The 24,896-nt window shown below is 38.0% G+C and overlaps 1 protein-coding gene across 1 annotated transcript in view; it reads left to right on the top strand.

Moving 5' to 3' along the window:
• Positions 1 to 7,420, top strand: part of LOC129246305 (sodium/potassium-transporting ATPase subunit beta-1-interacting protein) — a 59,350-nt gene extending 51,930 nt beyond the window's left edge. The window contains exon 6 of the mRNA XM_054885007.1: positions 5,791 to 7,420. Coding sequence (XP_054740982.1) covers positions 5,791 to 7,148 — 1,358 coding nt within the window. The 3' untranslated portion in view covers positions 7,149 to 7,420. The remainder of the gene's footprint in view (positions 1 to 5,790) is intronic.
• The last annotated feature ends 17,476 nt before the right edge of the window (positions 7,421 to 24,896 follow it).

Below are 24,896 nucleotides of genomic sequence, written 5' to 3'. Positions count from 1 at the left end.
GACGAGCGAGAATGGAGATTAAAATTTCAAGGCCATGCAACGTTTTGGGCATTTTCGTGCCGCGGAGAGAAAAAAGATATAACGTAGAGGAAAAGGAGAGAAAGAGAGCTATACCTTATATATATCTTAGATACACTTTAGGCTATTTTTCCTGAATTTTTCCTTGTGGTTGCTAATTTCTAGTGCGAAATAACACTGCCTACTTTTTGGTGCTTGTTTGTTGGTGCAAACTTGTAGGAAATATATTTTTGGTGCCAAAGTGAAAAAAGTTTGGCGTTATACATATTTCCTTGGTGCCTACTGTTTGGGGCGTCTTTTGGTCCCAATTTTTTTGGGGCCCATTTCCGTTTCCTGGCTAGCGCTTATGCGTACTATAAAGTGCTATCCATTCCGGCGTCGGATTTATAGGTATTGCCTTGCGGTAATTTGTGTCGTTGCTGAGGTCCTGGAATCGCTGCGTTTGTACGGGTGCCAAACGCTCGGAGTAGTGCGCGTTGTTGCCACGGTATGTGTCCGGCGTTTACCTACACCGTTTTTTGTAAATTTTATCTATTTGTATTCTCTGCAAATGTTGATTTTAGATATATTTTTAGATATTATTCTTTCTCTCTCTCTCGCCCTCTCTAATTCTCTCTCGGGTCTTTCTCTCTCGGGTCTCTCTCTCTCATTTCCTCTCGGGTCTCTCCCTCTTTCTTTGTCTGCCGTGAAAGTTTCACTTCTGTTATGTGTACTACGATAGTCAGTTGCCTAACTTACAAAAATAAAAAAATAGCATTAATAATTCATGTTTCAACTTGGCTTTAGCAAAATTTAAAAAAAAAATTAAATAAAAGTTATCGCTGTTCTCCAGAAGTCTCTTGCGGTAATCATCACAAGTCCTTGGAGATTCATCTAAAAGCAATCGAATAAGAGAAATTAGTTTTATTCATAGATAATCTTGTGATTGATCGAAGCTTTTTTTTTCAAAATTAACAATATGGCGGCCTCAGGAAATATTTTTTAAATTTTCGAGAAAAAAAACCGACAATTAATTGTTTAAAAATAATCGAGGTTTAAAAAAAAACCTTCGACACGAGTTTTTAATATGTTTTTCATTTTTATTCAAATCTTCCAAGCTATTTTTAAGTTACAGTGATTACCAGTCCAAAAAACATAGTTTTGAGAAAAATAGATTTACAGTTTTGCTATCGATTTATGAGGCGTTATACGAATTATTTAATTACTTACTCTATGTCATCTATTCCTGGGCCATATAATAGTTCTTCAGCCATCATAGCAGCTTCCAAAATATCGATTTGCTGTTGCCTACGTAGCATTCTAGCTTCTCGAGTGTTATCGTTAGCGCGCTTATCTGCCACTTTCATACGCTGCTGCTACTAGCTACTTGCTCTCGAATGCTCCGGAACGCCCGACCGCCCTTTGTTAAGCCCTTGCACTTCAGCCTAGTAATGCATAGAGGCTACCACCAAATCCAGAACTATATTAGTTCCAAGTACATACCTATGATGTAGAAGAAAAATAGAATCGTTTCAATAAAACAAAATTTTTATTTCTTTGCTATTTTACAAACAAAACGTATTCTAACTTATGTTATAAAAGAAAAACATAAATTGTAGGACTTAAAATTTCGTAAAATGTGATATCTTTCGAAACAATTGCCATATGCATTCGCGGTTTACCGGGACAAGTATCACAGTATTCCGAAGTTTCGCCGCTTTGTCCCTTTTTATGTCTATTAGAACAAACAATACAATCTCTTTTCTTGCCTTTTCGCAATTTGTACAGTTTTTTGCCCAGTTTTGTTCCAGTTGCTGAAGTGGAAGGTCTTGATCGATCCTCGCAGAATTCACCTAAAAGTTGATCGACTAATCTCTTGTCGAACTTCAAAAGGGACAGTTCTCTTTTGTTCTTGCTTTTTTTACACACTTATAGAAAACGTATTCATATATTGCAGACATCTCCATTCCCCAAAAGAACATCTTCCTTCACCACTTAAGAGATTTTCTTAGAAAACAATATGATGGTGGGTATTGATCAGCGCGATCAACAACACCCATTGAAGCCGTGTAGTTAACAATTTTGGGCTTTTCCACATTTTGTTGTTTACCTCCTCTTACAAATCTGGTTTTTGTAATGAATTCAGCGCTATCACTAGTGCTTATCAGCGGCATATATGTAGGTACTTCTTGTCCTGGTACAAAGTATTCCGCAAATTTTGAATTGATATATTTCATAAAATTACTGACTCATTGAATCCGTGTTCTGATGTCTGTTTGTTGCTGGTTAACTGTTTTTAAATGTAACAACCAAAATAATTCGTTAAATCTGTTTCTAGCGAACACATCAGAAAAAAATGGTATTTTGGTATTTGCACTAGTAGACCAATAATCTTGAACATTTGGCAACAAAACAACCATATCGGATTTATTGTTACTTTTTTAATGTCACAAATACGGCGACAACGGAGAGCAAAGTGTTAAGTTTTGAATAACTCGTAAAGTATTTGTCGGATTCACTTCAAATTTTCACACAATATTTTAAAGATATTTTCCTTTAAGAAAATGCAAAAAAAATCCAATTGTTTTGAAAATTCTGACTACCCCAACCCCTTAAACTTATTACTTCTCTTAGCTCGCTTTGTTGGTTGATTAAAGTGGTGATTCATTCAGAATCCAACTAGCGCTTCCGCGCCATTTTTTTGTCACATCCTCCCTACCAACTTGTTTACCGGTTAAGTGCGGCCTGATTACATCCAGTCTGTGCGGTTTAAGAACCTTGTTAGGTTGTTGATGTCTAAGCCACACAGTTGTTCGAGACTCTCGAACAGTGCTTTGCCCAGCATTGATTTTCTCTCCTTCCATAAGGCAGCGCATTCACAGAGGAAATGGAAAATCATTTCCTTCTTTTCCGGTTGTTTACAATTGTGAGAGTGTGTGTTGTGGGGAATGCCCACTTTGGCTGTTTGTTCCCCGACAGACCAAAAGCCTGTTGTGATTGCCGTGAGTCTCCAGGTATCCGCAATTCGTAGATATTCTGAGGAAATTGCATTCTTGATTTCACCCAGTGCTGTGAATAGCAATTACGCAAGAATACTCTTCATGGCAGATCCCCCTCTTGTCATTACCTTCAATGTTCTGATGCCCTGGATCCAGTTTAAGGCAGCTTTATGGCTTACACTCAAGGTGGTAAGGCTAGTCCTACTTTGTTCCACCAGTTACAAGGGATACAGATTCAAGGGATGTAAAATACCCAGCGCTTAACTTCTCTTTCTTTCTGTTTTCACAAGCTGGGTCCAGAGAGAGAGGGGTGTTAGATAAATGGGTTTGATGGGGCATGTGAAACGGTGGTTAATGTCGTGCGGGATGCCTTCACATGCAGGACATATGTTTAGTATGTCGGGGTCAATTCTGGATGGGTAGGAGTTTAACCTGCTACAGTATCCAGAACGCAATTGTGCCAAGGTTACGCGGGACTTTCGGGGAAGTTGGAGCTCTTCGTCCGCAATGGATGGAGGTTGGACTCCGATGACGGCATCAGGGGGAGCTTAAACAAGTGGTAAGAGTCCCCCGGTGAATGTCGTTAATTGTCTTTCTTTACACTGACCGGTCCAGTAATTGTCGGCCTGTTTTGTCCTGGATCTCGTCGGTGCAATTGAGAAGGTGCCTCCTGACGTGCCTGAGAGACGACTCTGGTTCAAGCAGGTGTCTGCATGGGTGGCACCTGCGGTAACACCCTAACAGGAACTGCTTGGCGAGCAGTTTATTGTGCTCCTTTACAGGGAGCATCTGTGTCTCGCCGTGTAGATGTTGAAGTGGGGGCATCAAAAGGCATCCTGTCGTAGTCCTAATGGCAGTGTTTTGACAAGTTTGTAGCTTCGTCCACTGCGAATCACTGGTTCCAGGCGACCGACCACATTAATTTTAGTTGGATATATTTCGGCTGTTTTTCTCATTTGTGACCAATTTTCCATCGGCAGTTCAGTATTCTCTTCCAAAGTAGTTCAACTTGGTTACGTGTCAATGAAGAGTAGCAGTCTTCTACTGATCCAAAAAGTTATTTTCAGTAAATTTGTTTAACACACATACATCGTGTTTCTTTTGGTAGCCAATCTCACAGTTCCAAAAATGCTTCCAAACGGTTTTGGATTACCTTCCTTTAATGCGCAAATGCTCGCCCAACTAACTTATGGTTCTTCAAAAAACATGATTCTAATTAGATATGAAATATAAAAGGTAATAACAGGAAATTTGACACAAATGACAACGATTATCTTATAGTCATAAGAATAAAGTTTCTTCGAAGCACATTTTTTTGCCCTCCAAGTTTTGTAATTAAATATTATATCATGTTTTTTTGGTAGATATATATCTGATCCTGTGCACTTGCTAAATTTGCGATCTAGCTTATTTATCAAGCTTAAATAATTATCATGATTTTGTTAAGCTTTGTCAAAAGTTAAAAGCTCGTTTCTTGCCCGATTGTCAAGCTTCTTACGGTTTTGACAAATTAAGACGGCTGCTTGAAAGTTTTTACAGTTTTGAGTATGAAAAGCGCAGGTTAGTAAAGCTCTTAGTTTTAACGATTTAATGGAATTATAAAGAGCTTTAAGCTTGATTAAAAGCTTCTAAAATTGAGGATTTAGTTTATATATTTTTAAACCTTTTACAAAGTATTTACAGTTTTGCGCATAAACAGCGCAGCGTAGTAAAGCTTTTAGTTTTAACTGTTTATGGTGGAATTTTAAAAAGCTTTAAGCTTGATGAAAAGCTTTTAAAATTGACGATTTAGTTTATATATTTTTAAACCTTTTACAAAGTTTTTACAGTTTTGCGCATGAAAAGCGCAGCGTAGTACAGGTCTTAGTTTTAATGATTTATAATGGAATTCTAAAGAGCTTTAAGCTTGATGAAAAGCTTTTAAAATTTTTGTTAATTTGTTAAGCGCACAAAATTGAGAATTTAGTTTATGTATTTTTAAACATTTTCTTTCAAACCTTCTCCAAAACTTTGGTGGCATTTCTAAAGTTTCTCCTTTGCTCTTCCTCAAAGCACAGTATGTATGTATGTATGAATGTAGGTGTAGTATATAAGTGTATGTAAAAAAAAACATTGCTTTATATAGTAAAAAAAAATTGTTTCCTCCAAAGAGTTATCACTTTTAGTTGACTTTCAGGTTATCTTAGGTAAAGGAATTTATGTTGAGTAAACTAGGAAAAGATTTTTTACAATACAAAAAAATTAAAAAAAAAAAAATAAAAAAAAAAAAATAAAATTAAAAATATAAAAAAAAATTTAAAAACTAAAAAAAATTAAAAAAAAAAAATTTTTAAAACTAAAAAAAAATTTAAAAAAAAATTAAAAAAATGAGAAAAACAAATAATTGTGCTAATAACGGTTTCTGTACGCTACTAACCTATTCAATGAGTTTTAAATTTCACCTTTTTTCGTTGACTTTTACTTTTGTGCTAACCAACTATGGTATTTATAGGCCTACTTTCCGTTTGTAATTAATTGTTGTTAGTTTTTTGTTATTTTTTGATTTTAAATTTTCTTTCTTTTGGTGACTTGTGCTAATTAAACTACATGTAAAGTTATCGAACAAAAAACTAAAATAAACTACACACAAACAACTAACCACCAGGTAATTTTATGGAACTCCTCTAATTTATGTGTATGGCATGAATCCAGCATCCCTCAGCAAACAACTTGCAACAAATGCTAATCAAATTCTCTTCTTCTTCTACTTTTGGTTCTACTCTCCACGCGCACATACACGCCCACACACACACAGTAAGGCATGTTAACAAGAAATCCAAGCATCGCCAATCTCTTTACTCCATCGAATTTGGCCCCAGCATCGATACTATTCGCAGCCGCGCCGACACCATACTTGACTACGATGATCACCTGCACAACCGTGACGATGGCGGCGAGTTGTCGCCGAAGCCCATGACACCACGTCGCGTCAAACGACGTTCGGTAATGGCGCGCGGCACCAACAGTCGCCAATCGACTACTAGTCGCCGCAGTCATCATAGTCGCGAGCGCGGTGATGGCGGCACACATGGCAGCAACAGCAGTGGTGGCGGCGGCACTCATCCACGCAACAGCACACGCAGCTCGCGGCGCAAATATCAGCAAAATCCTGTCACCAAGTTGCTCGATCAACAACAACTGCAATTGCAGCAACAGCAGCATCATCATAATCATCATCACAATTCGCATGGCGCGCCACATGGGCAAGCCAAGCAGCATTTGGGTTCATTCCATCACAAGGAGACACCTGCACCGCTAACAGCTTCGAATTTGCAAACATTGAATCAGGAAATTATAAATAATACAAACGGCAGCACCACAGTGGTGGCGTCCGCTGATGGTGGCGGTGGTGTACTGAACAACATTTTGATAGGCGGTGGTGGCGGCGGAGGCGGAAGTCTCACGAAAACCAACAACAATCACTACCATAGTTTCCGCAAGAATATACCACCAGATCCGATTTACTACAACACTAATGCGCAGACGGGTCTGTTTCAACAAACGTGGCAAACGAACTCACAATCACCCATTGTGGGTGATGAGCCCCCACCGACGCCTACGTTGACACCCACACTGGTGGGTCACTTTAATCCTACGTATCAGCATTCGACGACAAATCTCAACGACGTGGAACACCCGGATGAACTGTACAATAACCGGCCGCCTTCGGTGCGATCGAGCTACTCAAATTTCCATGGTACGCGTCCACTCTCTTCGTATTTGTCCAACTCGGGCACCACGGAAAATGTTTTCGCTGGGCTAACTGGCGCCACACAGGCACAAGCAGGAGCTCAGCAGCAGCAGGCGCAGCAACAACAACAGCAGCAGCCACAACATATGCCGACTTTACCGCCTTTGCCGCCCCATGTGGCGCCCGCTACGCCACCCTTGTATCAAACAAATCCGTTGCAACCGAACCCCCACGCAGCTGGTCAACAGCACATGCCACCCTTGCCTTCGCCCAACTTTCCCAGCACGCCGCCACAGAATATACCTTTCGGCAAGCGAACCGCGTCGAGGGAAAGTATAAGATCGATGGCGTTCTTAAACAGTGGGCCACCGGCATATAATCTCAACTATCATACACCACCCGACTCGGAGACGACCATGTAAATGCAGTGACTAAAATTCAAATGAATTGAGTTGAGTGGATTTTCAAAAAAATCATTAGCTGAAAATATTAAGTGGAAATTAACGGACTGATCTTCCATGGCAAATCCAAAAATCCAAAAAATCCGTCCATATACATGAATGACTGGGTATAAAACATGATTTGTAAAATAGTTAATAGGAGGTAGACCTTAAAAAATTATTAGAATTTTAAGTGATAAGAAATGGCGCTTACCGATTGCTTTCATACAAATAAAAAAATATTCACTTAGAAAGATCCAATGTTACTGAATGTGAAAGCGCGCTGCTTTCTGGACTATTTATTTCGGTATGAAAAATAGTAGCAAAAAAATTAAAATTTTTTAACTTAAGTGAACTTTCACATAATAGAGCTTTTACGTAATAGAGCTTTCACATAAAAGAGCTTTCACATAAAAGAGCTTTCACACAATAGAACTTTCACATTATAGAGCTTTCACAGAATAGAGCTTTCATGTAATAGAGCTTTCACATAACATAGCTTTCACATAATAGAACTTTCACTTAGCACATCAGATTGAGGCGAAATAACTTAATGTCTGAAAAAATAAATTTGTATAATATTTTATGTAAGCTTTCACAAAATGAAGCTTTTAACATGAGAGAGCGAAATACGGCAATTTTGCTTATTCACGTAGCCATTAAGCCTGTACACCATATATTGGACTGATCGTGCGATGAACACTTTTCAGAAAGCCTCGATTGTATGATTTTTAAACGTTGTTGAGGCATAAGTCCCTCTATAATTAAATATCAATGAATACGGAACAAAATTATATGTTTAGTTTGACAGTAGTCACGCGCGATCTTTCAAAAAAACCCCTATTAGAAAAAATACCTCCAATCTGATCACCCTTCATATATGGCGAGTGAAAAAATTAAGTCTTCGTTTAAAGAAGATTTCATATAATACATTTTTTTACATGTAAAGGCCGCCAAATAGGTGACAATTTGATTGCATATACGAGCAAAGTTTTTTATTACATCTTTCTGTTTGTTTTGCATTTCAAATTTACCCTAATTTAATAAATGAAAATACCTGCCTAAAGAAGGAAAGCTTTCACTTAATGCGTATCTATTTATTAATGGTTGCTTTTGCTTTGTAAATTTTTTAAAAATTAATTGCAATTTAAAATTAAATTTTAAAAACTAATTGCAATTTAAAATTAAATTTTAAAAATAGTTTGTAACATTAGAGAGCCCAATTGTGTTTTAGAAAGCTTGCACGCTACAATAAGTTTTAAAATAAAAAATAGAAAAAAATAAATAACTGGCGCGTACACTTCTGTTAGGTGTTTGAACGAGCTCCTCCTCGTTACTGTGGCAGCCGTTTTGATGTCGTTCCTACAGTTTTAACCCGACTCCGAACGGTAAGTGGCTTTTATGAGAAACCTTTTCATGGCAGAAATGGCATGACGGCTGTTTTTATCAAACCAAAAATTCTCTTTAAATGGAGCTTTGCCGCGAGTTGGTTCAAAGATTACTGAAAGCTCTTACTTTTAATTACATTTCGAAGCGCTTTACACTTTCAGAGCTTTAATACCAGGCTTTATTACGAAATTTAAGAAATAAAGAGAAAAAGATTTGATCTCAAAAATTATTTGTTCTCTTATATTCTCTTATGGTAGTAGTCCGTTGTAACGACCGAAATTTCGACGTTTTTTCATGAATATTTTTTAAAAAGAAAATAAAATGCGATCGTTTTAAAGTTTTTACATGTTTTTATTGGTGTTTTGAAGTATATAAAAATTTTTTTTTAAAGTTAATTTTATATTAATTTGTTTAAATTTTTTGACGTCCTTAAAAAAAAGATGAGTTTGTTTGGGGAAACACACAGCCTTCCAAAGCCATCTGAAATAAAAAATTCAAAGAGATTATTATTCTGTAGACTTTATTTTAGGTCCCGAACCTAAAATATACTTAAAAATAAAAAAACAAAATGGCGGACTTGTGAAAAAAGCTCTCAAAATCTAATTTTTTTTCTTCATAAATTGTTTAAATTAAATAGTTTATTATTAAAAAATTTAATGTTTTAAAGGTCCGGGATCTAGATATGTGTGTATAGAAAAAGGGGTAAATTTTTAGCCAAATCGGTTGAATAGTTTTGAGTCAGTAATTCCCCGAAATTTCGAAAACATGGTTTTGAGAAAAACGCGTTTAAAGTTTCGACAACAGAAAGAGGCGTGTCACATGCTTTCATACACACTACGGCGCGTTCTCTTATTTTCGCTATATCTTTAAAAATAATTAAAATTTCTGTCTGAAATTTTTATAGTATATTTTTAAGATGTTTTTCTTCCGAAAAATGTAAAAAAAAATTCGATTTTTTGAACCCGTCACACCGGGCTACTACCTTATATGAGTTGAAGAATAACTTTTGACACTATCAAACCTTTTTTTCATATTTTTAATTATTATTAATTGTTCTTTTAAAAAAATTATCTTATTTTATTGTTTTTTTGTTTTTTAATAAATTTTTTTTATTAATTTTTTTTTTACTTTTTTAATTGAATTAAAAATTTTAGGGAATATTGGAAATAAATTTAAGATTTTACTTAATGGTTTTGATCTGAAATGCGCTTGGGATTGACTAAATTTTCTTAACAAACGTTTTGTTTAATTTTTATTAATAGTTCTTTCAAAAAAAGTTCTGTTTAAAGATTATTCTATTTATTTAATTTTCGTTTTTAATGTTTTTTTGTTTAAAAATTATTTTTTTATTTTTTTTTTATCTTTTTTTAAATTTTTTTTTCAATGTATTTTTTTTTTTTTATTTTTTATTTCTTTTTTTAATTAATGTTAGGGAATATTGGAGATAAATTTAAAATTTTAGTAACTGGTTTTAATCTGAAATGCGCTCAGGATTGACAAAACTTTCTTAATCAACTTTTTATTTAATTTTTATTAGTTGTTCTTTGAAAAAAAGTTCTTTTATTCTGATTTATTAGATTATTCTATTTATATTTTTTTTTTTTTTTTTTCTTTTTGTTTTTTTTTTTTTTTGTTTAAAAAACCTTTTTTTATAAGTTTTTTTATTTTATTTTAATATTTTTTTTTTTAATTTTCTGTTTCTTTTTTTAATTGAATTAAAAATGTTAAGGAGTATTTAGTAATTGGTTTCAATCTTAGAATTGTCAAAATTTTCTTTTATTTACCACAAAAATTTTCGACTATCGCTCGATAAAGTAACACATCAAATTTAATAAATATTTGCGATGAATTAAAAAAAAAAATATTACCTTAATATTAAATAAAGATTAGACTTTATAAAAATTATAAAACTAGAACTTAAATATAAATTATTAATCTAAATACTTTTATTTATATATGGAATAAAAAGCATTTGTGTAAAAATTCTTGTGTAACAAGTTTTCAAAAAAGTGGACGGACTTCCATTACAAATAAAATCTAAACTAATTAGTTTTAAGAGTATTTAAGCAAGAATATACTTAATTTAATATATTTTTATTTAATTTAAATTTTCATTAATATATTCTTATATTTAACAACAATAACTATTTTTGTGTTTTTTTTTGTTTTCGTATTTTAATTTTTAAGAAAATAATCAGTTTTCCATAGAAAAATTAGTAATTTAAATTAGTCATTTCCACTTAAGAACTCACTTAATCGGAAAAATGTACTTGACAACCATCTCAATGCCTATAAATATGCGAGTCTACACACACACATATATAAAGCTTCATATTTACATAAAATATATGTAATTCATTATTTAAAAAAAAAAAACCAAAGTAATATTTGTATATAGCAAGCAGGTAGAATATTATTTTAAGAATAATTAATGAAAATAGATTTTGATTTAAGACAACGAAACCAGTTTTGAAATTTTGTAAGTTTGAATGGAAAAAAATAAAGAACGTTTTTGCAGAATAATAAAACATGACTTTATAAATATTTTCGAGTTTCAATAGAAAAAAAAAATTATAGTGAAATATTTGGGGGGTTCGAATAAATTCATATTGAATTTTTTGTGGGTAGTATTTAATTTCAGCAAGTTTGATATGAAATTTGACGCATTTTATGTTATTTTTTTGATTTGTTCAATATCTGGTTTAAGTTGAAAAATAATTATGAAATATTTTATCCCTTGAGTTTCCATTTATGCGCGGGTCAATTTGATCCCGTTTCATAACAAAAGTGCTTTCGTATAGGACGTTTAAGTACTAAAATGTTTTACGCAAATATTTATCAGAAAAATTCGGCAGGTGTTATCGAAGGCATAAAAGGCGTCAATATACGAGCGTACGAGTAAACCCTGATAGAAATACTCATAAAAATGATCCACACAGAACATTGATAATAACATTTCTACCAGAAATTGACTTATAGCACTTTTTACACGTAATATTAAGATTTCTATTACGAAAATTTGTGAATTTTGAATCGCTTTTTTATGGATGCTCTGTACATAGAATTTTAGAGATTTTGTTGGGTGGCATCTTTTGTTTAAATTTTGTTTTCCAATTGTTAAGGTCAGACAGTGCAGAAGCTTCGCTGTTGATATGCTGTTGAAGTCTATCCATGTACGAGGAGGTGTTCAATAAGTACCCGTGCTAGAAATGAAGACACTACATATTTTTTCAAAATTTTTTTTTATTTTTCAATACAGTCCCCTTTAAGAAAGATTCTCTTCTTCCAACGCTCCGGCCATTTTTTTAAACCTTCCAAAAATAGGAATTGTCGAACTCTCCAAAATACGCCTCTTTCTTGGCGATGACTTCCTCGTTTCAACGAAATTTTCTTTCCCGCGAGCCATTTCTTCATGTTAGGGAACAAGAAAAAACCGCACGGAGTCAGATCGGTTGAATACGAGGGATGCGGCAGCAATTCATAACGCAATTCATGCAGTTTGGCGGTGACAACTCCGGATGAAAGTGCTGGTGCGTTACACTGGTGAAACATCATCTACTTTTGCGCCAAATATGGCCGTGTCTCCTTGAATTTTTTGTGAAAGCGGCCAAATCTAGTATCGGCCCAATAACTCACTGTAGTATTGTCTAGTGATCGTTCTTTCTTTTTCTAAAAAATTCCTTTTGAATAACGCCGTTCACATCACAAAAAATCGTCGTCATGACCTTCCCAGCTTATAGGACTGTCTTCGCCTTCTTTGAAGCAAATTCACCGGGAGAAATTCATTGTTTTGATTGTTGCTTAGTTTTCGGTATGTAATGATGAATCCAGGTTTCATCGATGGTGACAATTCGGCGCAAAAATTCCTTTGGATCTCGTTTAAATTGCACCAAACACTGCGCCGTGGCTGTTACCCACATCTGCTTCTTCGTTACTCCGCCTCTGTTACTTCGCGCACTTCCGTTCATCGATCTGCGAGATTCACGTCATGGAATTTTTTAATGATTTCCTCGGTATTCCACTGCATGTTCCTCGATGGCGTCTAATAATAAAATTCAATTAATTTTAGTTGTATATACATATATGCATTTATTTTTATCCACCACTGTTGTGAGTAGAAACTTGGCTGCTGCTTTACCCACTTAGTAGAGATTACAACCAAATAGTGGGAAATTTCTATTAGCCAAGACGACAACCACCAATAACGGATGCAATTAATGTGAATTCATAATTGGAAGCAAAAATTTGGGGTATTCATGTGAAGCTCGGAAAAGCTATGATTTCGGTATTTGGACATGGCGCCTTCCGAATTCGCCGCGTCGTAAGAGCCCATGAACAAACAAGCAAAATGAAGGGAAATTATTTGTTTGTGCAGAAGAAGAGTAGGCGAAAACAATGGAAACAACCAAACATAAGAAATTGTACGCACACACACACACCTTTTTGCCGCGGCTTATTATAAAAATTATTAAAATGTATGTTAAGATGGAAAATTTATAAATAAATAAATAATTACTACTACTACTAAAAACTGCATTGAGGCTTCATATTAATTTGTGTTTTCACAATTTAACACAGGACTCTTCGTTTTCATTACAGGGTTCGGCACTCGAAGTGTAACCAATTAAAAAGGCCATACATTTATTTTGGAAAATTACTTTTATTCAATTCAAAGTAAAAAATATGTGAAAATAATACTAAATTATTTTCCAGAAACGAGTCGCAAGCTGCCCGAATGTGCTTTGCAGGTATTTTGGTCCACTAGCGGTTAATTACTTTTTTAGAGCCTGGAGACTGGTGAATCTTTTAGTTTGGACCTTGCTCTCCAAAATGCCCCAAAGAAAATAATCCATATGCTTCGTGTCTGATGAATTTGAGAGCCATTGTGGGGATGCTATGAAGTTCGGAACCTTGTTCTTTAGCCATTCTTGGTTCACTCGAGCTTTGTGAGACGGTGCCGAGTCGTGTTGAAACGTCCGTGGTCTGCCACCAAAATGTTTGTCTGCCCACGGCTTTAAAGCAACCTCCCCAACACTTTCCCGATAATATTTCGCATTTACCTTGACGCCAGTAGCGCCTGTAGCGGGTGCTGCCTCCTGGTGACCAATTGATGGCTCAAATTCTCGTATGAACGGTCGGTAAAATAAACCCTCTCGTTTTGGGAGTTTACGAATTGCACAATGTGAAAATTTCTCGTCAGAAAACACAATGTTCGGAAATTGACCGCTTTCGGCCAAGTGAAACAACTCCTTCGCTCTTTCAAGTCTGACTTTTTGCTGCTTTGGTGTGAGATCAGGCGCCTTTTGAATCTTGTAAGGCTTCACTTTGAATTCATTTTTCAGTATACGGCGGATGCTACGGTCAGATATTTTTAGTTCTTTTGCCATTTGATTGGTACTTCGTCGGGAAATTGCGCTCAAGTCTCTTCTTCGCTTTTTGAACCATTTCACGTGACGTTGCAGTCTTTTGATGGCCACTTTCATGACATTTCACGATACTACCAGTATGATTGTAACGAGTAATGGTGCGACAAACAAAAACTTTATTTACTTTAAATTGCTCGAGCTCACAAGCAATCGCTGGTTGTGATTTTCCAGCCAAATATAACACAATCACGCTTTTACGTTTGAAATCCATTACTGACTTCCTTTTTTCTCGGCAAAATGCTTTCGCGCGCTTGTAAACAATACTCTGGGCTGCAATTCCATTTAGTCAACTAATAGACAGCTGATGCCCATCCATCAGCTGCGCGAGTGGTCTGAAGTTGGTTACACTTCGAGTGCCGGACCCTGTAAAAGTGATCAACTTATAAGTGGTGGGTTATTGTACTTTTTTTAACACTTTATTTGTTATTAGTTCATATCCTGGTGCTTCGTTTTTTTTTTTGTTTTTTTGAGCACTTTACTTACTGTGTATTTAATCTCTTTTCAGGTGTGTTGCGGTATCAGTAAAGCCATTGAAAACAAACCCGAGAGAAATTTGTGCATTAGGTGATTTTCTTCCGTATTTCGACGGGGGTAAAAGGTCCAAAAACATTTGAACGATGTTTGACGAACTCAAGAGCTTTTTCCGTATCGGCTTTTGCCTATGACCCGTGGGATGCTTTTATAGGCGCAATAAACGATGGTGGTTGTGACATTTTTCTGTGCAAATAAATAACAAAAATACAAAGTTAGTTTTGGATCACCCTATATTCGCAGTGTAAAATACATTTAAGTATACGCAATCATTTAATTGCGAAAATAACGAAATAATCGAAGCATCAGAAAGCTTTTCGCCATCATTCCAATTAAATCGATTTTTGAGTTGCAACTCCGAAGGCCACTTAATGGAAGTTATGTAAAAATTGTGTGACAATGATTGATGCACACGCACATATACACAAATATTGTTGCTACTTGCATCATGCAACAAAAGGTGGCAATGGCATTCTTGCAACAAATGATTACAACAAATTGCTTGCACTCTACAAATTGGCCTCTTTGTGCAAGTAGTTCATTTCTCGTATTTACCAGTTACACTCTTACACTGCAGTGGTTTTGCATCTCACGTTTCAACAACAATAAAATTTAAAGTAAAGAGATGTGCGCTGGCCTATGGCTGGTTAATGCGCGTTTGTTTGATATTCTCTGCTGGTGCACCGGATTGCATTGGTGATGACGCATGGAATGATTGAGCAATGCATAAAGAAAAAGTAATTAAAATGGTGCGATTGAATGGAGTAAAAGAAAAAAGACGATGCTCTCAAGGGCTGATGAAAAGGTGACTTAAGGATGACATTTTTTCATTTTTGTTTCTGCGATTTCTTTAACTCGTAGAAAGTTTCGAATTACGAAGCTATACAAAATTTGCCTCAATTACGTTGAATTGTTAGCTAGATAAGTTTTAGATTTATTAGAGGTTTGCACTTTGACCTCATGGCCTTTTCTTCCCTCTACTCATCACAGTACCTCATCCAGACACAGTTCCCTTATTGAGCTTAAGATGGAGCTCGGTTGGACAGAGCGCATATGCCGTTCTTCTGGCTGTAAATGGTCGAGATGTCTCAACTTTCTCCGCGCTATAGCGCTGCATTCAAGGTGAAGATGTATTGGAGTCTCTTGGAATTGGTCGTAGAAACGGCAAGAGTTCGTAGACCAAATCCCGATCATGTGGAGATGACTGCGCAGCCTGCAATAACCGGTGAGAATGTCCATGAGCATTCTCAGTTTATCGTTGGTGAGAGTTATGACTTTTTTAAACCTCTTTTGTTTGTACCCCACCAGTAAGGATTTCGCCTGGCGTAGCCCCATAGTTTGGTACCATCTAATCTCCCTTAGCCTTAGCTCTTCACCCCTAAGCTTCTCATTGATGATGTGTTGTCCCATGGCAAGGAAGGGCTCCAGACTTATTAATAACGAAACCGCAGTCTCTCTTGCCAATGTGTCTGCTACTTCGTTCCCAGTTATACCCTGTGTCCTGGGAGCCAAGTTAGCCGGATGCGATTGTGCGTTCCTAGTAGATTCAGTTTCTCGATACACCCAAGGACCAGTGAGGACTTAATCTCACAGAATGATAAAAAGCCTTGAGTGTCCCCCAACTGTCGCTCAGAATGGGAATTCGCTCATTTCAGAAGTTCCAGTCTAAGTTAATATCTGCTCATAGACAGATGGCAAACACCTCCGCTTGGAAGATGCTTGGAAAACTACCTATCGGCACAGAACGTTTCGTTCTGGGGCCATATATTTCAGCGTCTATGTCATCAGGTGTCTTCGAGCCATCTGTGTACCAGTAGTGGGTACACTCCTGCAGGTTTCTTTCGTATGAAGGTGCACTCCAGTCTAATTAGCTGGGAAGTTTTAGACTTTTCAAATGCGATGGGTGTGGGATGAATTTCGTCGTTCATTATACCGAGACAGCATTTACGCCAATAATATTATTCTTCTCCTTGATTGGCGCGCTGATTACGCGATTTTGGCCGAGTATAACAAAGCGCGCCAGACGTTTCTTTCTCGTGCTAATCGACGCCAGTTGGACACACCAAGCGAGGCCAAGTCCTTCTGCGCCTGATCTTCCCAACGCAGAAGAGGCCTTTCTTTTCCTCTGCTACCATGAGCTGGCACTGCATAGAATACTTTCAGAGCTGGAGCGTTTATTTCCATTCGGACGACATGACCCAGCCAACGTAGCCGCTGGTTCTTTATTTGCAACTTACTACACCATCGCCTGCGCTACTCGTCGTCACCAACGTGACGCCTTAAGTGTCTGTTTAGTTTCTGGACTAACCGCCAATCCTCGAATACAAGCCCAAAATATCAATATATTGCTAGGCTGTCTGACTTGGTGCGCCATCTTATTGAAATCAAAGATAGTTAAAGTTCATATGGTCAGTATTGCTCCTTAACGATTGCCTCTCATTTTCGGTAGTGCTCTTGAAAAAATGGTGCCACCACTTCAAACCGAGATTAGTTAAGCAACTAGTATACCTACTTACGGTATACTTAGTTTGATCATCGAAGAATCCCCAGAAATGATGACTCGAAGAAACCCCTTCATGACTTCAAGAGAGAAATGGATACTTCACCTATTACTATTTCCTTATTATTATTATCGGGCCATAATGTGACCTACACTGTAGTCTATTGGGCTTGAACGCAAACCTATTATTAGAGGTTTCTTATGAATCGGAGTACCTTCTCAGTCTTTTTGTTTCATATCACTAATGGATTTATGCTCGCACCGCATAAGTGTACTCGTACGAGTGGTAGCCTTGCGAGGTGGGCGATGGTTATGGAACTATAGAGATTTTGGGGGGAAATTACTATTCAGAAATTATTTGGATCGCAAATTATAAATTAAAACTCGAACTCTATAATTCTAATGACGATGAAGGCGGCCCCTGCAGTCGAATGGTTGGTGCGTGACTATCATTCGGAAGTGCACAGATTCGAAAACCCGTGAATGAAACACCAACTGATAGATCAAGGTTTTCCTAAAGCGGTCGCTCCTCGGCAGACAATGGCCAACCTCCGGGTGTATTTGTGCATGAAAAAGTTCTTCATAAAAAATCATTGGAGGTGGCGTAAAAATATCAAGACAGGTCCCACCATTTGTGGAAAACATCAGGACAGAAACCACAGTTATTCACTACTGAATTCTAAGTGTCACATTTAAAGACTTTTCATAATAAATTTAAAGTTTGAAGTTGCTAAAAAAAACCGTGAATTTTTTTAAATTTTTTTCTTGGCAGTGTTTCTCTATATAAAAAAAATTGCGTACATTTGTTGTTTGGAGTAAGCCAAAAATCATCAAACTCGTCAGGGAAAAACGTTATCAGAGCTCAACATAATTTTTGAACGACTTCGATCTTATACTTTATTATCTAACGGGCTAATGCTTTTCAATTTTTTCTCTCTCTTTGCATAATCCAGAACTCACGGAGTGGGCGAGAATGTGGAGTGAAGCTAGTTCTTAATTTTTTTATTTTTTGTCTTTTTTTGTTTTCTTTTTCTTCCTTTTGTAAACCCTTACGAGAGGAAAAACAACCCTTGGAAACAACCCCTTTGTTTCTACGCGCTTACTGCGGTTCGAGTAGTTTATTATTTCAATTAGTTTACATTTGTGTTTTAGTGCAAGTATTATTTACATACATATGTGCAGTATGGCATTCAGACAGATTACAAATATTTTTTAATTACATAATATATTTTATAGTTTTACAAAACTAACTGAAATAAAATGCCTGCGATTCGATACAAGCAGTTCGATAGTTACATGTTATTGTACATCTTTTCAATAAGTTTTTAAAAAATATTAATAATAAAATATTGACAAATAAGCCCATGACAGAGTTTTTTTGGAGATATGTTTTTCGAGAGGTGCTCTGCGGTGCCAATCGGCATTCGTCGTAGAACCATCTGAAACTAAAAAAGTCGAATTTTTCAGTTAAAGTATGACGTAATGCTACAAAGGCTATAACTTTGAGAGTTCTGCTCCGATCCACTTAAAATTTTGACACAACATTCTTGAAATGATTTACTATAAGATGACTGAAGAAAAAAAATTTCGATTTTGTGACCCTACCCCCCCTTAAATTATCAATAACTTTTTTGACTAATCTACCATTAAATGATGTTATCAAACTAGGATACTTTGAAATTTGTTTAATATTAAATGCTGGAAAATCATATGGTCAATCAGAATGTTTCGTGTCTCTGTCGTGCACTGTGAAAGCGTGGACAGTCGATGATGCATACTTTGCACAGTGAGTTGGGTCACACGGGCACCAGTCTTCGTCAATGATTTTGTTATCGCTTTAAGTATGCCTTATTGAAACCATGGCCAGTAAAGAGCTGTGGAAATTCGAATGATATCCCAAAGAGATGTCGGTATAGTTTAGTATCTTCAAGAATTGGGAAGCAAGTCTTTGTAATGGAGCCATGAGTTATCGTCGACATACTCTTGCTTCCATTACTCGAATGTCTTAAGATGTATTTGCCGTATAGCATAGCTTATAGGAAATGCAGTGTTTACTAGGTCGACCCCTTGATTTTCAGTTTCTTTTGTCTGCTCATCTGCGCGCTCGTTTCCTTCAATACCGATGTGTGATTTGACCTAGTAAAAGTCAATTCTGTGTCCCTGGCGAAGAAGGTGCAGGCACTGATGAATTGATGCAATTAAGGGATTAGGATTGCTCCGATTTTGGATAGCTTCCAAACAAGAGCGACTGTCGCTATATATAGTATGACTAGTTTTTCCGTTTTCAACTCTTTCTGAGCCCACTTCAGTGCAGCGTCAATTGCTAAAGCTTCAGCCTGGAAGACAGTGCATATGTCATGTAATTTAAATTTACGTGACGTCCAGTCGTCATCTTGTTTGTGAACGACAAAAGCTGATCGGCAAGCGCCTGTTTCAAACTTGCTTCCATTGGTAGCATTTGCATCGATAATATTCTCAGCATCCTGTTGTGACGCTATACTTTCTAAACGTATAGATTGGCGCTCGGAAGGATGCAGTTGATTTTTTGGTGCTGTACGTTGTTCAAGCATAACGTTTAATGTTTCATCATATACTCCAGATAATTTGACATTTTCGATTTGCATAGTTTCTTTTATCTTCAGATGCAGCGGCGTGAATCCTGCAAGCGCCAGAGTCGAATTAGCCGAAACTGTGTGAAAGCCTGTGATTGCTCGTATAGCGAAATTTCTTTGAAACGAGCGCAGACGACGGCAAATATAATTAAACTGTATGGATTTGGCCCATATACCTAAGCAGCGTAAGTTCTTCTTCTTAATTGGCGCGATAACCGCTTACGCGATTTTGGCCGAGCTTAATAAAGCGCGCCAGTCGTTTCTTTCTCGTGCTAACCGGCGCCAATTGGACACACCAAGTGAAGCCAAGTCCTTCTCCACCTGATCTTTCCAACGTAGAGGAGGCCTTCCTCTTCCTCTGCTACCACCAGCTGGTACCGCATCGAATACTTTCAAAGCCGGAGCGTTTGTATCCATTCGGACGACATGACCCAGCCAACGTAGCCGCTGGATCTTTATTCGCTGCGCTATGTCTATGTCGTCGTAAAGCTCATACAGCTCATCGTTCCATCGTCTGCGATATTCGCCGTTGCCAACGTGCAAAGGTCCAAAAATCTTACGCAGAATCTTTCTCTCGAACACTCCAAGCGTCGCTTCATCGGATGTTGTCATCGTCCAAGCTTCTGCGCCATACGTCAGGACGGGCATGATGAGAGTCTTGTAGAGTGTTAGTTTTGTTCGTCTAGAGAGGACTTTACTGCTCAGTTGCCTACTTAGTCCAAAGTAGCACTTGTTGGCAAGAGAGATTCTACGTTGGATTTCAAGGCTGACATTGTTATAGGTGTTAATGCTGGTTCCCAAATACACGAAGTCTTTTACAACCTCAAAATTATAACTGTCTACAGTGACGTGGGTGCCGATACGCGAGTGCGCCGACTGTTTGTTTGAAGACAGGAGGTACTTCGTTTTGTCCTCGTTCACCACCAGACCCATTCGCTTTGCCTCTTTATCCAGTTTGGAGAAGGCAGAACTAACAGCGCGGTTGTTAAGGCCGATGATATCGATATCATCGGCATACGCCAACAATTGTACGCTCTTATAAAATATTGTGCCTGAGCGATTAAGTTCTGCGGCTCGTACGATGCTCTCCAACATCAGGTTAAAGAAGTCACACGACAGTGAGTCACCCTGTCTGAAACCTCGTTTGGTATCAAACGGCTCGGAGAGGTCCTTCCCAATTCTGACGGCGCTGCTGGTGTTGAGCAACGTCATCTTACATAGCCGTATTAGTTTTGCGGGGATACCAAATTCAGACATAGCGGCATACAGGTAACTCCTTTCTGTACTGTCGAATGCAGCTTTGAAGTCGACGAAAAGATGGTGTGTGTCGATTCTCCTTTCGTGGGTCTTTTCCAAGATTTGGCGTATTGAGAATATTTGGTCGATGGTAGACTTTCCAGGTCTGAAGCCACACTGATAAGGTCCAATCAGTTGGTTGACGGTGGGCTTCAGCCTTTCACACAATACGCTCGCTAGAACCTTATAGGCGATATTTAGAAGACTAATCCCGCGGTAATTGGCACAAATTGCAGGATCGCCCTTCTTATGGATTGGGCAGAGCACACTTAAATTCCAATCGGCAGGCATGCTTTCATCCGACCATATTTTGCATAGGAGCTGATGCATGCACCTTACCAGCTCCTCGCCGCCATGTTTGAATAGCTCAGCCGGCAGTCCGTCGGCGCCCGCGGCTTTGTTGTTCTTTAGGCGCGTTATCGCTATTCTCACCTCGTCATGATCGGGTAACGGAACTACAATTCCGTCGTCATCGATGGGGGTATCGGGATCTTCACATTCTCTATGACATGCGCAGCTGTCACCGTTTAACAGGTTCGAGAAGTGTTCCCTCCATAATTTAAGATTGCTCTGTACGTCAGTCACCAGATCGCCGTCTTTGTTCTTACAGGAAAACGCCCCGGTCTTAAAACCTTCTGTAAGCCGCCGAACTTTCTGGTAGAATTTTCGGGCGTTGTTCCTATTGGCCAGCATCTCAAGCTCCTCGCACTCACGTATTTCGGCCTCTCGTTTCTTCTGTCGGATAATACGTCTCTCTTCCTTTTTCAGCTCTCTGTAGCGATCCCACATGGCTCGCGTTGCGCCCGATCGCAGCGTGGCTCTATAGGCGGCATCTTTTCTTTCTGCGGCAGCATGACACTCCTCGTCGTACCAATTGTTTTTTCGGGCTCGCCGGAATCCGATTTCTTCTTCGGCGGCGGTACGTAGGGAACGAGAAATGTTGCTCCATTGCTCGCGTATGCCGATTTGTTGGGCAGTGCTTTCGGAGAGCAGGAGTGAGAGTCGAGTGGCGAATCTTCTGGCTGTCTGTTGTGATTGCAGCTTTTCGATGTCGAACATTCTTTGCGTAGGTAGATGCACGTTTTTTGCTGCACAGAGGCGGGTGCGCAGTTTGGCTGCAACAAGGTAATGATCCGAGTCGATGTTGGGTCCTCGGATCGTACGTACATCTAATACACTAGAAGCGTGTCTTCCATCTATCACAACATGATCGATCTGGTTTCGCGTTTTTCGATCAGGAGACAGCCAGGTAGCTTGGTGTATTTTCTTATGCTGGAATCTGGTGCTGCAGACTACCATGTTTCGGGCCCCGGCGAAGTCGATCAGCCTCTGTCCGTTACCGGATGTTTCGTTGTGCAGGCTGAATTTTCCGACTGTGGGACCAAAAATTCCCTCCTTGCCCACCCTGGCGTTGAAGTCGCCAAGCACGACTTTTATGTCGTGGCGGGGGCAGCGCTCATAGGAACGTTCCAGGCGCTCATAGAAGGAATCTTTGGTCGCATCGTCCTTCTCTTCCGTCGGGGCGTGGGCGCAAATGAGCGATATGTTGAAAAATCTGGCTTTGATGCGGATTGTTGCGAGACGCTCGTCCACCGGAGTGAACGACAGTACTTGGCGACGAAGTCTCTCTCCCACAACAAATCCGACACCGAATTTGCGCTCCTTTACATGGCAGCTGTAGTAGACGTCGCAAGGTCCTATGGTTTTCTTTCCTTGCCCCGTCCATCGCATCTCTTGGATGGCAGTGATGTCAGCCTTTACTCTCACGAGGACATCAACCAGCCGGGCAGAGGCACCTTCCCCATTAAGGGACCGGACATTCCAGGTGCATGCCCTCAAATCATATTCCTTATTTCGTTTGCAGGGGTCGTCATCAGTAAAGGCAGTTCTCATCCGAGGCTTTTTTAATCTTTTCATTGGGGGGGATTTTTAAGTGACGGGTCCCAAACCCAGCGCACAACCAGCTATCCTGGAATGTTTCGCCTTCTCACGTTAGCTCACTCCCGAACGGGTGTTCGGAAGCTAACCAGAGGATACGTGGGCTAATCCCGGACGTTGTGAGCTGCTTGAACCATATGTAGAAGAATCGTCCTGGCCACTCCCAAGTGAATGGCGATCAGTAACTTTCCCCACTTGCGTGGACTTCTACACATGGAACCATCCGTAAGTTACTTGTTTATATATAGATTGTGGGGCTAACATATCGGCATAAGTTTTTATATACTCGGTGAAATTTTTCGACAACGTACTTAGCATGATTGGTGAATCTCAGTCGATCATCTATTACACACACCCAGGTACTTAATTTCTTTGACGAAGATTAGTCGATTGTCATTTAAAAATAGTTCAGCGTGTTCAGCATTACTTTTGAATGCCATAGTATATGTCTTAGGCCCCTATTATGAGTTGGATTCAACCAACGAATATCGAAGATCGAAAATCGAATGTCCATTTGGTATTATGAGCGGTGCAACCATGTCGAAATTTTCGTGGTATACCGAATTTAGAGTCGAATGCAATTCTGCTTTCGATTGTGTAGCGTATTGTGGGAAAACTTGTTAAAATGTAAGTTGTTTGCGATTATTTATGGTTTTATAGTAACCAAATAATAAATATATACAAATTTTGTTAATTTTATGCAGGTCGAAAGTCGTGATTATCGAACAGCAATTAGAAAGGCTGATTGCATTAATGGAAGAGAATCCACAATTCGCAAAAGGGATTTGCACCAAAGTTCAAGCAGCAAAAAAATGGAAGGAATTTACAACGGAGCTGAATTGCTTGGGACCACCAGTTAGAACGGCAGCAAAATGGATTAAGGTTAATAATGGTTTTTTTTTGTGATGTTTATAGAAATACATTTTTATTTTCCCTTGGCACGTATGGGCTGAAATACGTAGAGGAACTGAAATACATATTTTTTTCGAATGACGAATAATTGAATAAAGAAAATTTAAAACAAAAATAAAACAGGAACTGTGGCGTAAAGGTCTCTATTTAATACTTTTTAGATTTTTCTATAATATTCTAAAAATTTCATTTCTTATGTTTTCTGCTTCTCCGTTATTTGACTCCACTTCAATATCTTCAGCATCATCGTTGAGGGTCTCTTTAAAATATTTGGAATGGATTTGGCTCGGGTGCACTGCTGCAACTGGTTTTCTGTACTGGACAGTAGGTTCATAAACCCCTCTTTAGATAATCTAAAGTTCTTTAAAAATCTGTAAGGAAATTTCTGTAATATTAAATACGTCAACACATTTTGAAAATTCTATACTTACTCAGTAGAAGCCATTTCTAGGGGGTTGGATGCGCCCCTCAACCGTTTTCTACTTCTAGCTAGTTCCACTAATCTTTCATCGTCCGATGAATCGTCGAACCACAACTCCGTTGTACTCATTTTCATAAAAAATAGTTTTTTTAACTTTTAAAAATGTTGTTAGCAAAGAATTTCAACACAATCGGTTGTTCTTTTATTTTGATTTGCTGTATCAGCTGAGAAAAAATTATCTATTGTAAATGCGTTGAGCTATCGAAATTCACAATAGTCCTATTCTTCAACGAATGAGCACCATAATACCAAATGAAAATTCGTTCGATCAGCACTTTCGACTACAGTCGAAGATCGAATGTTGCTCATAATAAGGGCCATTAATTTTATTGCGTGCATTTTGCTGAATTAGATTCTTAGACCAGAAAGACATCTGCTTCTGCTTCAGAAGTTATATCTATTTATCTATTCTCAAATTCAGTCTACGATAAGCAAACAACGCCAGCCAAATCTATTTCACTCAGTCTAAATGCACTTGAACCAGTCCTTCGCTCAGAAAATCCAGAATTCCAATACTCGAAATACGGAAAAAATTGAAAAAAAAGAAAAAAAAATTAAAATAACAAATATTTGGTTAAGAAAAGTTTATTGAAAAAAAACCTTTACTTTTTAACAAATTTGTTCTCAACAAACTCTACCCAATAT

The sequence above is a fragment of the Anastrepha obliqua genome, chromosome 4, assembly GCF_027943255.1.
Source record: "Anastrepha obliqua isolate idAnaObli1 chromosome 4, idAnaObli1_1.0, whole genome shotgun sequence".
Taxonomy (NCBI): domain Eukaryota; kingdom Metazoa; phylum Arthropoda; class Insecta; order Diptera; family Tephritidae; genus Anastrepha; species Anastrepha obliqua.
Note: the sequence above shows the minus strand (reverse complement) of the source record. Positions and strands in the feature narration are given on the sequence as shown.